This window comes from Carcharodon carcharias, chromosome 21 (assembly GCF_017639515.1).
Source record: "Carcharodon carcharias isolate sCarCar2 chromosome 21, sCarCar2.pri, whole genome shotgun sequence".
Lineage (NCBI taxonomy): Eukaryota > Metazoa > Chordata > Chondrichthyes > Lamniformes > Lamnidae > Carcharodon > Carcharodon carcharias.
The window spans coordinates 69,500,127-69,515,667 of NC_054487.1; the positions used below are offsets into that span (position 1 = coordinate 69,500,127).

Sequence of the window (15,541 nt, forward strand, 5' to 3'; positions counted from 1 at the left end):
TGGTTGAGTGGCCAACTTAGTTTAATCAGCGGTATAGCGTTGCGAGTCAGAACATGTGGAAAAGAACTGCAGGCTTGCTGTTTAGGAAATAAGTCAGTCGTGAGGTACCCGAAGTAGACAAAATTAATGATGAATTTATTTTTTTTTTGCTTTGGCAAACACAGGAGCCACGTGTTGAGACTCTGAGTCGGGGACTGGGATTAGCGACGGGTTTCTTTCAAACGGCGCTTCTGACTGAATGAATGAAAAGGGGATTTTCAGGACTGGCTGGCCTGGTATTTAAAAAATATTGGGCCGTAACTTCCGAACTCCCTCAGCGTGGGATTTGGGGGATACACCAAAGATGTGCTGGGGAATCCCCCTGGGAAGTTCCCAGGTAAGGGTTTGCACAGCAATTGCCCAGAAGTGCTAACTTCCACTGGACAATTGCACTGGGCTGGGAACCATCCGAAAATGCGATTTGGAATGCAAACTTCAGATGGTTCCAACAGGGTTACACCAATAGTCACCTAGAAAAAGTTAGAAGAATTAAAACCGCATCTGACTTTGGGGTAACAATTGTAAAGACCAAGACTGATGACCCCACGGGACTCCCTCAACACCCCTGACCCCCCACTCCTGACTAACCATCCCCCCGACCCTCCATGTGATACCCCCACCTGCAAGGGACTCCTCACACAACCCCCCACCGCAGACCTGTCTCTCAGCCCCGACCACATTGGAACACCAACCCTGAGGTCTGACCAGACCCCCATACCACCCCCAATGTCCGACTCACAGCCCCCCCCCACAAGTAGCTGAAAGTCCAACCAACCCCCCACAAGCCCCCCGAATGTCCGACCACTCCCCCACAGTCCTCCGAATGTTCAACCACCCCCACCTCCTATCGATGTCCGAACCTCTCCTGATGTCCGAAACACTCCCCCAGCTCCACCCAACTTCTGAACACCCCCACACCCCCAAATCCTATCCACTTACCTTCTTCCTAGCCTGCAGCTAGCGCCATAAAAAGTGGGCGTGTCGTCCTTCAATTCAACGGTGCTGGACTTCAGAGACAGCTGTGATGCCTGGAACTTGCCCGGCCTGAGTTGGAAGGCCAGGTGAGACAGGCACGGAAGAAATTTGGCATAGGTAAGTGAGCGCGGAGTGGCAACCCAGCGCTGATTGCCACTCTGAGGAAGTCACGGCCATTATCTCACTCTTACAGGCTGTGAGCTCTGCTTTCTGAAGCTGGATTTCCAAGGAAGATTCAATGGAGTCTTCTGCTGGAGTAAAACATTTACCTGTTTGCTTCCAGGCTCTTCTCTCTCTTGAGTTTTTTCCTCTCTGGTGAATTTTCTCCGCATCTGTAGCTTCAGTTGGGAGTTTCAGTTCAGAATCCATTAACAATGTCCTTTTTCTTAGTTTTTCTTCATTTTTGTGAGGATAAGGGTTTTTGATCCTACTGCACACACCAGCAAGTAGGCTTCGTAGTCTTGAGTATATTAATAGCAAGTCTTTACTAACAACTCATAAATATATACACATTTACTGTGGAGGGTACAAGTAAGGAGCTGACTCCATCCTAGATCTTTACACATCTCTGTCCATCTCTAGATAGACCCTGGCTGTGGGTCATGGGCCTTCTTATATCACTTTGTGGGCAGTACTGTACTCAGGCCCACATTAACCCTGTGTGTACCAGATCCTACTACTACATACTTCATGTTAGAAATGTGGAATAGAATCAGCTTTCCAATAACATTTAGTAAAAGTTGATTTGGGATTTTCTTGTCAGTAATTGTCGAAGTCAGCCTCCTGGCCGTTAAGTGTGAGGTAATACCACAGGTATTAGTTGTGAAGATCAACACTTAACATCTTTGGGAAGTGCATGAATATCTCTGATTTATGGCTGTTGTTATGACACAGCAGCTGATAAAGGCTGAGTTGTTTAAAATCCCAGAGGGAAACTTTAAACAACTGTCATAACCTATATTTTCAATTGGTATGTTTTGAGTTGCAGCTCTAAGTTCAGGAATAAGTTCTCCAGAGGTTTTTATATCAGACTAAATGAAACATTTTTCAATTTACAACAAGTTAAACACATACACGTGGCTACAAATTACTATTATCATAACTTGTAACAAATTCCCAAATTAATCTCCACTAAGGCAACAATAACCAATAGACTTAAACAGACACCAGACAAAGCATTTTTCACTTTACAAATTCAAAATGAGGTTCCTTTCCATTTGATCCATCACAGACACAGAGGTCGGCTTACAAGCTTAGATCTTACATGCCTCTGCCTTGCACACACAAACTCCTTTCTGTCATACACAGCTTGAATGTAAATTCTCGTTGTATCACCAGGCCTTTTGAACACCTTTCATTGTACCAATTTTATTAGTTATATAAACTTGGCTTGGTGTCTCCTAGCTAGGTGCAAGATTTTACTCCCACTCTTTGAATGCCCTATTTAAAAATGCAAATTTATCTAATTACCATTTCAAACCTACTTCTTTCTATACATCAAAGCACCCAGGCTAGCTGGCTTTAATCCAATTAACATACACAGACTAAACCTCTATTTTAAAAAAATTCCAATAAAATTATGTACATTAATACCTCTTCATGGCAGATGTTAAGAAATTGCTTTCATTAGGGTGATAATATGAGAGAAACTTTTCTTACTTGCGACACGAATGCTTGCTGCCTCTGCACAATGTGCAAAAGTGATTCACTTTTGTTGCATTTTCTTTTGTATAACCAAGTCACATATTTGTACTGAAAGACTGGCATTTTCATGTTATTCAGGGTTATGATGGTCAGCAGAGGGCATACATTGCAACTCAGGGCCCTATGATCAATACAGTGAATGACTTCTGGCGGATGGTTTGGCAAGAGGACTGTCCTGTGATTGTTATGATAACCAAGCTGAAAGAAAAAAATGAGGTAAGATCCTAACAGAGTTATAAAACTGTAAGCAACATGTTGTTAGAAAGGCGGCATTGCAAGCAAAGGAAGCTCACTGAAACCTGCAGTAACTATGTATAGTAATCTTTAAAAGACCTGGGCCAGGATTTCACTGCCCTGTCACGGTGTGTCTCCCCACCGGCAGATGCAACGAGCCATTTGAATTCCATTCAGTTCGGCGGGTCCGTAATATCCTGCTGGGGGCGGGGGTGGTGGTGGGGGGGGTGGCTGGTAGGGGCCTGCCACTGGTGTAGTACATCAGAGTAGTGCAGTAGTGAGATAGGACCCTCGTTCAGAAGATGAAGATGTAGAATCAGTCTGGGTAGAGATAAGAAATAGCAAAGATGAGATCATTTGTGTGAATAGTTAATGGACGATAGCTAAACAATAGCTACACTGTAGGGCAGAATATACATGAAGAAATAATGGGGGCTTGTAAGAAATGTGCTGCAATGCTCATGGGTGATTTTAATCTTACATACACATGAAAATACGAGTTAGGAGCAGGAATAGGCCACTCAACTCTTCGAGCCTGCTTTGCCATTCAATAAGATCATCGCTGATCTGATTGTAAACCCCCGCCTACCCCCCGATAACCTTTCACCCCCTTGTTTATCAAGAATCTATCTTCTCAGCTCTGTCTTAAATGGGCGACCCCCTTTGGGCAGAATTCTCTCATGCCCCCGCCTGCGGGATCAATGGCAGGCGAGGGAGGGGTGGATTTGGCGGGAGGTCCAAAAATCAGTTTCACGCCTGCGTGAAATTACAGCGAGATGCTGCCCGCCATGGCGGATCGAGAATCCCACTGGAGTGTAAGCAATTTGAATCCTGCTAATGGGATGCAAATGAAGGCCCAACCAGAATCGCACCCCACCCCCTCCCCAACCCCCTCACCCCATGTCTGATTCTCCATTACGCCAGTGGGAAACACGCCGGTCCAGAACACGCCTGGACCAGCGTGGCGTGCAAAAGTCGGGACATACCATTAGGGCCTTGCTCAGCTCGCAGACCTCCAAGGAGGAGAAGATGATGGAGGCCTACCCGCTGCTAGACCCTGGAGGAGCATGTGCATCGCATGCTGGGTGGAGCCTGATCCACATGGCTCCTCCACGAAGCAGCTTTCAGAAGGTGGGAGGTATCCATGCAGCAGCTTCAACTTTGCTGAGGTTTTGGATTTCCAGGGAATTGGACATGCACTCTAGCATTCTTCCAGCAACTTCAGCATGGATTCCAGCATTCTTCCAGCAACCTTGGCGTGGACTGCAGCATTCTTCCAGGGATGTCGGCATGGGAGGTACGGATGGTTGGTGAAGGAGGTGGGGGTTAGGAGGGAATGTTTAGGTCTGAAGGGGTGGAATGTCCAGGTGAACGTGCACACAGCAAAGGGTCAGTGGAATCGATAGCTGGCTTCTGGGTTGACATGGGTTGACAGGGTTGACATGGTAGGATAGGATGGTTAGGAGCAGAAGGAGTCGGTAGGGTGGGTAGGGGGGGTGAGGGTACAACAGTGTTGGTAGAAAGGGAGGTAAGGGTTGTTGGTGGAGACACGGAGGGTGGTGGGAAGGATGAGATCGGGGAGGTCAATATGGACAGGGGTGGGATTCTCCTGGAGGAAGGGGACATGCACATTCATCTGGACAACCCAGAACGCAAAGGGTTCAGGCTGGAAGGTGATGGTGGGGAGGTTGAAGGTTATTCGATGGTTATGGGGGCAAGAACATGGGTGACTGGTGGAAGGGTAATGGTAGGAGAGCTCGTGCGGAATGACACGGCTACCATGGTGGTCAAATCGAGAGTGAGTGCAGCCTTGTGTTGGACAGGCACAGGTGCTGCACAGGAGTGCAAAGAGCACATGGGCAGAGATGCAGGTCAGCTCAGCTGGATAACTCAAAGGGAACCCCAGCAGGCAAATACATGTCAGATGCAATATGACATGGATAAATGTGAACTTAGGCTGCTTTTGCCCAGCTGATTTTTCCAGTCTATATGTAGATTAAAATCCCTCATGATTAACACCACATCTTTCTGATTATCACTCTCATTATCTCTTCCTTTATACTCTATCCTACCGTGTAGTTACAATTAAGGGGCCTGTACATCACTCCCACAAATGACTTCTTGCCTTTATCATTTCTCACCCCAACCCACACCACCTTTTGGTTTCTTGAACTTAGATTATCTTTCTCCATTGCCCTAATACCATCATTAATTAACAGAGCCACCCCATCACCTTTTCCTGGCTTCCTGTCCTTTCTAAAAGTTCAGGTTCCAATCTATGTCATCCTGCAGCTGTGTCTCTGTATTGGCTATCAGATCACACTTAATTATTTCTACTTGTGCTATCAGTTCATCTGTTTTGTTTTGAATACTATGTGCATTCATATACAGAGCTGTTAGTTTTGTCCTTTTATTATTTTTGTAGCCTCTAGCCCTGACTGCTGTTTTACTCTTACATTTGTACTCTCTATTGTGATGATATGTGTACATTTTATATATCCTGTGCAGGTGAGGGTGAGGTGTGTCTGGGTGTGTCCATGGTTAATCAAAGGTGAAGTTGTTGGAGTCAGATTGTAGAATCTAAGGGATGAAAGATTAAGGGTGTTACCTTCTTGCATTTTGTAATGAGGCTTTATGATGTGTGTTAACTTACAAGGAAACTGAGTAAATCTGAAATTGGGGATAAATTTAGAAATTGGTTTGTAGCTGTTGCATTTCAGAGGAGTCTCAAAGGAGTAAAAGAACATATGTATTTTACAGGAGATACGTGAGTAAACAGGGACAGGCATTGTAAATTTTATTGACCCAAAATAGAATCAAAATAGGAACATGAAAGGTTTTGATATTTGAGAACCTGAGTTTTCAAAGAGATATTTAATGACAATGGAGAACTAAAATGAAAAGGGTGAAAAGGTATTTATGAAAACAGGTTTTCAGCTGTAGTAGTTGATGTGGGGGGTTGTCCCACTGAAGGCCAACTCCCGTGTTTTGGAGTGTGTTGAAAAGCTGTGAAAATCTTTTAATAGAAGAAAGCAACTCCGTTTTGGGCCAGGAGAATATTTGTCCTGAGAAACAGTTTGCTTTAAATCTCCCTTTGAAAAAGACATATCAGCATAGATTTGTTCTGGGATGTCAGGGATTGTACTTCTGTTTGAAGTGAAAGCTATTTCTCGGTTTGGGTAATGTTTCCTGGATTTTATGGTTAAGAAGCTATAAGGGCTATTGCCAAAACAATTATTTTATTGCATATCTTTGATAAAGCATTTTGGGGGTTATTTTGTAAGGTTTTTTTCTAATTGTGTATCTTTTATCTTGTGTGGTTAAGTTTTATGTTTTTCTTTTAATAGACATTTTAATTCTTCAAATTTTAAAAGTTATCACTGGAGTTCTGTGCTTTTGAGTTCAGTATCTTTCCCTCCTATCTTTCCCTTCTCTACAATGCAGAGAAAAAAAATTATGATTGGCTGAGACAGATTTCAATCCAAGATCTGGCTTGCGCAGCATTAACATCAGTTGTGCTCATAACACTATCCCTTCATGTCACATTCTGTTTATCATTTCCCATATTAATAACTTCCTCTCCTGCCTTGTCTGTACTCTTTGGCTTACCACATCTTCCCAAATATGATCCCTTGCCCCCATTAATTAGTTTTAAACCTTCTCTACTTTCCTAGTTATGTGGCTTGCTAGAACACCTGTCCCAGCACAGTTCAGGTGTAGACCGTCCCAACAGTACTTTCCCCATTGCTGGTGCCAGTGCCCACAAACTGGAACCCACTTCTCCCATACCAGGCTTTGAGCCACACATTAATTTCTCTAATCTTATTTGCCCTATGCCAATTTGCACATGGCTCAGGTAATAACCCAGAGATTATTACTTTTGAGGTTCTGCTTTTCAATTTAGTGCCCAGCTCCTCATACACTGTATGCAGAACCTCCTTCCTAGTTCTACTTATGTCATTGGTACCTACGCGGACCACAAAAACTGGATCTTCTCCCTCCCACTTCAAGTTCCTCTCCAGCCCTGAGCAGATGTCCAAAATCCTGCCACCAGGCAGAGAACACAGCCTTCTGGACTCTCACTCTTTGCTGCAGAGAACAGGGTCAATCTAACTCATTCTACTGACCCCTACTACCACTACCACTACATTCCTTTTTGCTCCTTCCACTTGAATGGCTTCCTGCACCACGGTGCCATTGTCAGTTTGCTCATCCACTCTAGATCCTCTGCTCTCATCCAAACAAGCTGAGAGAACCTCTAACGTGTTGGACAATTGCAGATGCTGAGGCTCCTACACTCCTGCCTTCTGGGTCCCCTTACCTGCCTCACTTGTAGTGACACCCTCCTGTCCCTGGTCACTGATCGAATTAGAAGACCCTCTCCTAAGTGATGTGACTACCTCCTAGTATAAAGTATCCAGGTAACTCTCCCCCTCCCTGATGTGTCTGCAAATCAGCCTCCAGCCTCAATGACTCTGAGTCAAAGCTCCTAGAGCCCCACTTACATAGAGATATTTGCCCTGGATCACACTGGCACCAGGAGATCCCACATGCTGCAGCCTTGTCACATCACCTGTCCTGTCATCCTTAATGTTTTTAAATTAATTACTTAATTATATTATTCACTTATTTATTTTCCTTCAATATACTTTATTAACCTTACCACCAGTCTGTATTCTTTTTAAAACTTAGAAATAGAATACACCTTAACCAATTAATGTAACCTTAAAAACAATTAAAGACAATTAGAATAAATAATCAGCTTCATCCTCTGTACTGAAGTAAGAGCCAGCTAATGAGGCTGGAAAAAGGTAGAAAAAGAAAGGAGCACACCCTACCCCTCTTCAAATCCCTCTCTCACAAAACTCCCACTTTACACTCTGTGTACCCAACACATAGTCCAGTGCAGACAAGGCAGCACTGAGGAAGGCCTGTTTTTATGCTCCCTCCAAAAAAATTAATTCAATCTTCTAAAAAATCAGTTTAAGATAGCTACCTAATTAAGCAACTGCTACTGCTCTTTGAAAGCTTGTATACCCCTGTTTTAAGGCTGGAATAACACTTAACTTCTAACTCCAATAATAATTTTTACTTAATTGCTAAATTACAGAAGAAATAAAACTAGACCTTAGAAGTAAATTAACCCTTTAAGCTCTCTCACTCACTAGCTCACAGTGCAGATTAGAACAGCATTGAGTTATAGATTGGACGAATCAGATTAGCAAAAGTAGGCTGGAAGATGAGTTTATAGAATGGATTCAGGACAATTTCTTACAGCAGTACTTTCTAGTGCCAACCAGGGAGCAAGCAACTTTAGACCTCATGATGTGTAATGAGGCAGGGTTAATTAATGACCGAATAATAAAGGAGCTCTAAGCAAAAGTGGCTATAACATGATGGAATTTCACATTCAATTTGAGGATGAGAAGTGTGGGTCTAAGATTAATGTCTTAAACTTCAATAGAGGCAATTATAAGGGTATGAAAACAAGGGTTGGCTAGAGTGAACTGGGAAGATAGGTTAAAAAGTAGGATAGTCGAGAAGCAATGACAGACATTTAAGGAGATATTTCATAACTCTCAGAAAATATAATTCCTTTGAGAAAGAAAGACTCTATGAGAAGGATGCACCATCCGTGGCTAACTAAGGAAATTAAGGATAATAGCAAATTGAAGCAAAAAACATACAATATTGAAAAGATTAGTGGTGGGTCAGAAGACTGGATGGATTTTACAAACCAGCAAAAGATGACTAATGACTAAAAAAAAAGAGAGAAATTAGAGTATAAGAGAAAGCTAGTTAGAAATATAAAAACAGATACAAGGAGCTTCTACAAGTATCTAAAAGGAAAAGAGTAACTGAAACGAGTGTTGGCCCTTAGAAGGTGAGATTGGAGAATTAATAATGGAAAACAAGGAAATAGCGCAAGTGTTGTATCGGTATTTTGTGTCAATCTTGAATACTTGAAAATTCAGGCTGGAGTTTTCCAGCCCTCCCTCCGCAACAAGGCTGGTGAACCGTTGATATCTCCATTCACACTAGTGGGACTGGAAGATCCCGCCAGTGTGAGGGGCTGGAAAATTCCAGCCCTAGAATTAAAAGGGAGGGAAGAACTTAAAAATAATCATTAGGGGAAAGGTACTGGGAAAAGTATCAGAATTAAAGGCTGTCAAGTCCCCTGATGGCCCACATCCCAGGGTCTTTAAAAAGGTGGCTGTGGAGATAGTAGAGGCATTGGCTGTGATTTCCCAAAATTCCCTAGATGCTTGAAAGGTCCAAGCAGATTGGAAAATCACAAAAGTACCACCTCTATTCAAGAAAGGAGGGAGACAGAAAGCAGTTAACCTATCATCTGACATAGGGAAATGCTAGAATCCATTGTTAAGAAGAAAGTAGCAGAACATTTGGAAAATCACAATACAATCAGGCAGAGTCAACAGGGATTTGTTAAAGCCAAATCGTGTCTGACGTAACAAATCGTAACAAGCAAGATGGATAAAGGAAAACCTGTGTGGTGTACTTGGGTTTCCAAAAGGCGTTTGATAAAATGCCACATAAAAAAGGTTACTGCACCAAATAAGAGCTCATGGTGTAGGGGATAACATATCAGCATGGATAGAGCATTGGTTAGTTAACAGGAAACAGAGTAGGAATAAATGAGTCTTTTTTTTGGGTCGGCAAGCTGTAACTAGTGAGTTCCAATAGGGGTAAGTGCTGGGGCCTCAACTATTTACAATCTACTGTATATCAATGACTTGAAAGAACGGGCCGAATGTATGCTAACTAAATTTGCTGATGACACAAAGGTAGGTAGGAAAGTAAATTATCAAGAGGATATAAAGAGTTCACAAAGGGATTTAGATAGGCTAAGTGAGTGGGCAAAAATTAGGCAGATGAAGTATAACATGGGAAAATGTGAACTTGTCCACTTTTGCAGAAAGAATAATTTTTAAAAAGCAGTATATAATTTGAAAGGACAGAGTGTGCAGAGCTCTACAGTACAGGGGGATCTAGATGTCCTGGTATATGAATTGCAAACCATTGGTATGCAGGTACAGCAAGTGATTTGGAAGGCAGATGGGATGTTAGTGCTTATTGCAAGGGAAATCGAGTATAAATGTATTGCTGCAGCTGTACAGGGCCTTTTCTCTCACAGGGTCATTAGTCTGTGGAATTCTCTTTCCTGAAGAGCAGTGGAGGCTGAGTGAGATAGAATTTTGATCAACAAGGGAGTCAAGGGTTATGGGAGCAGACAGGAAAGTGGAGTTGAGGACACATTCCGATCAGCCATGATCTTATTAAATGGCAAAGCAGACTCAAGGGACCGAATGGCCTACTCCTGTTTCTAATCCTTGTGTTCTTGTGCTCAAAGAAACGAGGGGAACTTGAACCCATGACCTTCTGACTCAGTGATCTGAGTCTGCCAATGAATGAAGTTGACATAATTTAAAAAATTACTGCTAGGTTTTAACAAGTAGAACAAAAGATTGAGGGACCTTACAAAATTGCTACTATGTTGAAAAGAGTTCAGCAATTTCAATTGTTATTTTTAAAAATAATCAGCTTTCAACCTTTTTGCACCAGTTTGATTGGCGAGAGGACAAAGCTGTTGTCTTTCACTCTAGTAAGAAAAAGAATAATTTGTAGACGGCCCCTTACATCAGTTGAAGGGTTTTGCTGCCACTGCATTGTGCTAATTTGACATCCTGTAGGGTGAAATTTATGGAATTTGTTTTCCCATAATGTTCAAGAGAGGTACCACACCCCAAATCAAATCTGTATGGAAAAGCAGATAAGTTGTTAGGAGTGAAAACAAACACAGGGCAGAAAACTTGGAGGGCCCGGAGGAACTAAGTCAAAAATTAAAAACAGAACATGCTGGAAAAGCTTAACAGGTCTGACAGCATCTGTGGAGAGAGAAACAGTTAACGTTTCGAGTCAGAAGAAGGGTAATAACGTTAACTCTGTTTCTCTCTCTACAGATGCTGTCTGACCTGCTGAGCCTTCCCAGCATGTTTTTATTTCAGATTTCCAGCATCCACAGTATTTTGCTTTCATCTTAAGTCAGAAATTAGTTTTGTTGGCTTTCAACTCAAATTATCATTATTCTTTCCCATGCCGAAATAAAATTTTACAAATGAGCCAGAGGAAGGAACACTTGGCTTGGATTTTTCTAAACTGGGATTGATTGTGATCTAGATTTGCTTCATATCTGTTAATTCCTGATAGTAACATGCCTATATACTGGAACCACAGTAGTAATTTGCATCTACAGAGCATCCTTAGCATTAGAAAATACCCTTTGCATTTTACATAGGTGTAACAAAAATGGACACTAAGCCAAGGTCAGGATGGTATACTTTAAGGAGTTTCTAAAGGAGGAGAGGTGGGTGGTGAGATTGAAAGGCTTGGGGTAAGTATTCTTGAACATATGGCTCTAAGACGCTGAAGACATGGAGGCCAAAGTAGAAGTGAATGGAGAAGATGGGACCCAAGAAGCCGGACTCAAAAGAACAGGAGTTTTTGGAGGTGGAGCTGTAATGCCGGAGAAAATGACAAAGGTTATGAGGAGCAAGGGCATGGAGAGACTTTGACACAAGGGCTCTGATTTTCACGGACTCATGGAGACTTCGTGCCTTAGACAAAATGGCACCAGATCTGGAAGTCCCACCCCATTTCTAACAGATCCAATTTTCGCCGGGGAAGGGTGGGATGTGTTTCACACATAGGGGACACCCAAACCCAGCAGGGCCATTTGAACACAGTGCTGTGATCAAACAGATCCCATTTTTTCTGGAGCCATTTCCAGCTGTGTGTGACTTCTGATTTTTTTTAAGAGTAGATGTGAATGTGGGTAAAAGGTGGATAAGGTCAATGGAACTATCGAGCTGTCAGATAATTTAAATCCCCTGCTTTTTAAATTTTGAAAAAAACAGCTTGCTGTGTCTCTGTTGAAAGAAATTGGTGCTTACAATTTCAATAGCTTTTTTTGACATAAACCTGAGGGCTATCATGAAAGAATTATTACTGCTTGACTGCTTCCATAAACTATCATTATCACAATGGGGGTTCACAGTTTTATTGACAGTTCCAGGAAGCTATTAAGGGAGTAGCTGTCTTTGATGTGGAGCTACAGAAAAAACTGTTTGCTTTTATAAGCTGTCATGACAGGGCACTTGCATGATGATATTATAGATCTTTAAAGACATATTTTTAAATAATGCATTTTAAAATAAATAAAATTGGATTCAAAATGACTCCTCAGAGTTTTGGATGCCCTGAAGTTTACAGAAAATAGAATGTGGGACTGACCAAGAGGGTGTTGGAACGGTCAAGTCTAGAGGTGACAAAGGTGGCGAGGGTTTCAACAGCAGTTGAGTTGAGGCAGGGGCAGAGTCAAGTGATGCAACAGAGATGGTAATAGGTGGTCTTAGTGATGGCATGGATATGTGGGCAGAAGCTCATCTAGGGGTCAAAAGAAACCAAGATTAAGAACAGACTGGCTCAGCCTCAGAGAGTTGCCAGTTAATCTGGCACTGCTTATGGGATGAATATTGGCCAAGACACTGGGAAACTGCCCTCTTCTTTGAAAAAGTGCCATGAAATCTTTTACACTTACCTGAATTGGTGCAAAGGACCTCATCAGGTGGGTGCAATGTTAGGATGGCATCAATGCCATCAATGGCATGGTACAACATTCCTTTAGTTCTAGACTGAAGTGTTAGCCTCGATTATATGCTCAAGATCTGTAGTGGAACCTGAACCCACAAAGTTTTAATTTAGAGGCTAGAGCGTTGTCCCTGAGCCACACAGATTTAATGTAAGATATTCCCAGAAGTAAACACTTCTAACAATGCTTTTAGATTGGACAGATTTGAACAAGTTATAAATAGCTTATTAAGGCATAGCTAACTCTGTATGAGACAATACGTAGGATATGTTTATATGAATAGGTTTAGCACATTGTCCACCCAGTTTTGAATGTTGATAGTTTAGTTGGTACAGGGTCAAGAAAAACACCCTTGATATAGCTGAAAGCTCTGGCAATCAAATAGCTCCTTTTATCTCTGTGTCTCAGAAGGGGTTGATTTGCTTAATGATTTATAGCTGACAATGATAGATTTAGTCTGTACTTTTGGCAATATTAACAATAAAATCAAATCACAATGAGGGGGAGGAGCATGAACCATTCACTTTGATTCCAGAGCTGATAAAATAAATATATCACACAATGAATATATATTATTCATTGAATGAAATTTAAGAAGATACTGAACACTACTCTGCACTGGTAAGGTGACAGCATGGGAAACGGAGGACTTACATGAATATTGGGGAAACAATCACCTGATGGGCTATTATAAGGAAGGTATAATTGTCTTTTAATATCCGTGCTTCTGTTTAACTGCAGTCCATTAAATGCTGCTTTAACCTTAATTAGTTCATATCTTTGCATGAGCTGTACAAATACTTCAGGATTGAGTTTAACTTGTGTTTAGTGAGTGAAGACTTTATCAATATATGGTTCAGCTGTTAATTAATTGAGTCAGAAATATGTTCAGGCTGCAGGGGTGCAACAATCTGTTTTTGATATGATGTGACAAAGTGATTTATCTGCCACACTATACTGGCAAAGTGTTTCTGAAACTGAGTACGGTCAGAATAATTTGCCTCACCTCTGCTGTGACACTACTAGGTTTGAAGCAAATCCTCTGACTACCTGCTAAGCAGAACTGTGCCTTTCTGTTTTTGTGCCTTTTTGTTTTTGTGCCTTTCTCTTATTTCTTGCTACAGGTTTAATTTTAATGTCCTTGTGGTCTCATCAACGTTCTTGCATTAAGTATAATTTTCTTTATCCTTCTAGGAGACTGTTATGCATAACCTCCCAGTGCAATGCTTTGTTCTGCCTGTGAGGAAATCATTTTGAATTGTTTTTTATGTTCTACTGACTACAATTGACACCAATGTATGTTTTCTAAAAATTTCTGTCAATTCACAAGTGATTTACATTTAATTAAATGTGGGTGTATGATGGTGAAGGGGCTCATTGTGTTTTGGAGATCAAGGCCAGGTCCTCCTTTGGGTGTATCATTTCAATTAAATCTTTCTGTGTCCTTATAATGCTTCAAAAGCAAGCAAATCAGTACATTATTGCCAAGGTGCTTTCCACACAAACTGGAGCACTATTATTTCCAGCACATACAATATTGAGCATCGAGCATCTCATGTAATGCAAAGAAATCCAAATAAAACAACAGTAAACATGATGTATCCATTTATTTATGTGATATTTTGATCAAGACATGCTGCTCATTGTGAAGTAGATTAATCACGAAAGGACAGAATATTTAAACGTACTCGCTTAAGAATATAAAATGTAGCCTGGTCTAAACTAAGATATATGCCACTTTATGTCAATAATTTGAAAAGTATTGTTTTATGTTTATTTAAAATAGATATGGGAAGTTTTTCCAAAGGCCTACCAAGCAAAGGCCCACTCTAAGGTTCCTTTTTATTGGAACTAGCAGTCTCAGACTGGTAATACAGGATCAGTTCTGGTAGACAATTTTAGATCTAGTGACTTGTCTTTGTTCCTTCACGTCTGCTTGATTTTTTTTTCTCATGACTTGTCCATTCAATTTGAACACGTAACTGTCAGGACTCAGCAGCCCGAAGTGGTCTCCCATTGAAGCTAGGATGCCAGCTTTAAAAACTATTCTGAATCCAAGGAGGTGCTATCAGCTGCAGCAACAGCAGACACTGGGGAAGCTGACTGGTGGAACAGTATTAGCATGGCTGGCCCTGATGGCCAAGATAAGATAACATTCAAATTCTGATGGTAGTTCTAAATTTGCTGTTACAGTGAAAACCAGATGACCTACTGTCATCTTTGTTATCCCCAATAACAAAATCAAAACTAATTACACATTTGATCCAAAGAAGTGTAGGTTATTAAAAAAGTGAAATTGACTCTATTCCAGTGCTTGGCTTTATTGAAATACGATTGTGTAGTGTCAGTGGAATGCAACATCAAAATAAAACAAATAAAAAGGCATGTTCCTTTTGATTAGTTTGACCCAGTCCTAAGCAAGTGTTCTAATTATCCTTAATCATGAAGCTTGGATCACACCATGTACATTCAAAACTTCTACTTTTTGTTACAGAAATGTGTTCTATATTGGCCAGAGAAACGGGGCATATATGGGAAGGTTGAGGTTCTTGTAAACAGCGTTACTGAATGTGAACATTACATCATCCGGGACCTTACCCTGAAGGTAAAAATGGATGGGAACAGTTGTTTAAAGCCAAGAATTGAACTTCTGATGATCTCCATTTGAGCGATTTTAAATTGTAATTAGATACAAAGTTAACACTTTTCAGAGTTAATGTAGTAATAAAATTGCTCTGAGAAAGCTGTAATTGTTTAATTTTAACAGGAAATGCTGGAAAACCGCAGCACGCCTGGCAGCATCTCTGGAGAGAAAAACGGAGCTAACATTTCGAGTCCGCAAAGAAGTCATGTGGAATCAAAATATTAGCTTGGTTTCTCTCGCCACAGATGCTGCCAGTCCTGCTGAGTTTTTCCAGT

The 15,541-nt window shown here is 41.4% G+C and overlaps 1 protein-coding gene across 1 annotated transcript in view; it reads left to right on the forward strand.

The window, feature by feature from the left end:
* LOC121293072 (receptor-type tyrosine-protein phosphatase R-like) overlaps window positions 1-15,541 on the forward strand; it is a 244,408-nt gene that overhangs the window by 194,489 nt on the left and 34,378 nt on the right. Inside the window, exons 10-11 of the mRNA XM_041215667.1 lie at window positions 2,797-2,934; window positions 15,117-15,227. Coding sequence (XP_041071601.1) covers window positions 2,797-2,934; window positions 15,117-15,227 — 249 coding nt within the window. The remainder of the gene's footprint in view (window positions 1-2,796; window positions 2,935-15,116; window positions 15,228-15,541) is intronic.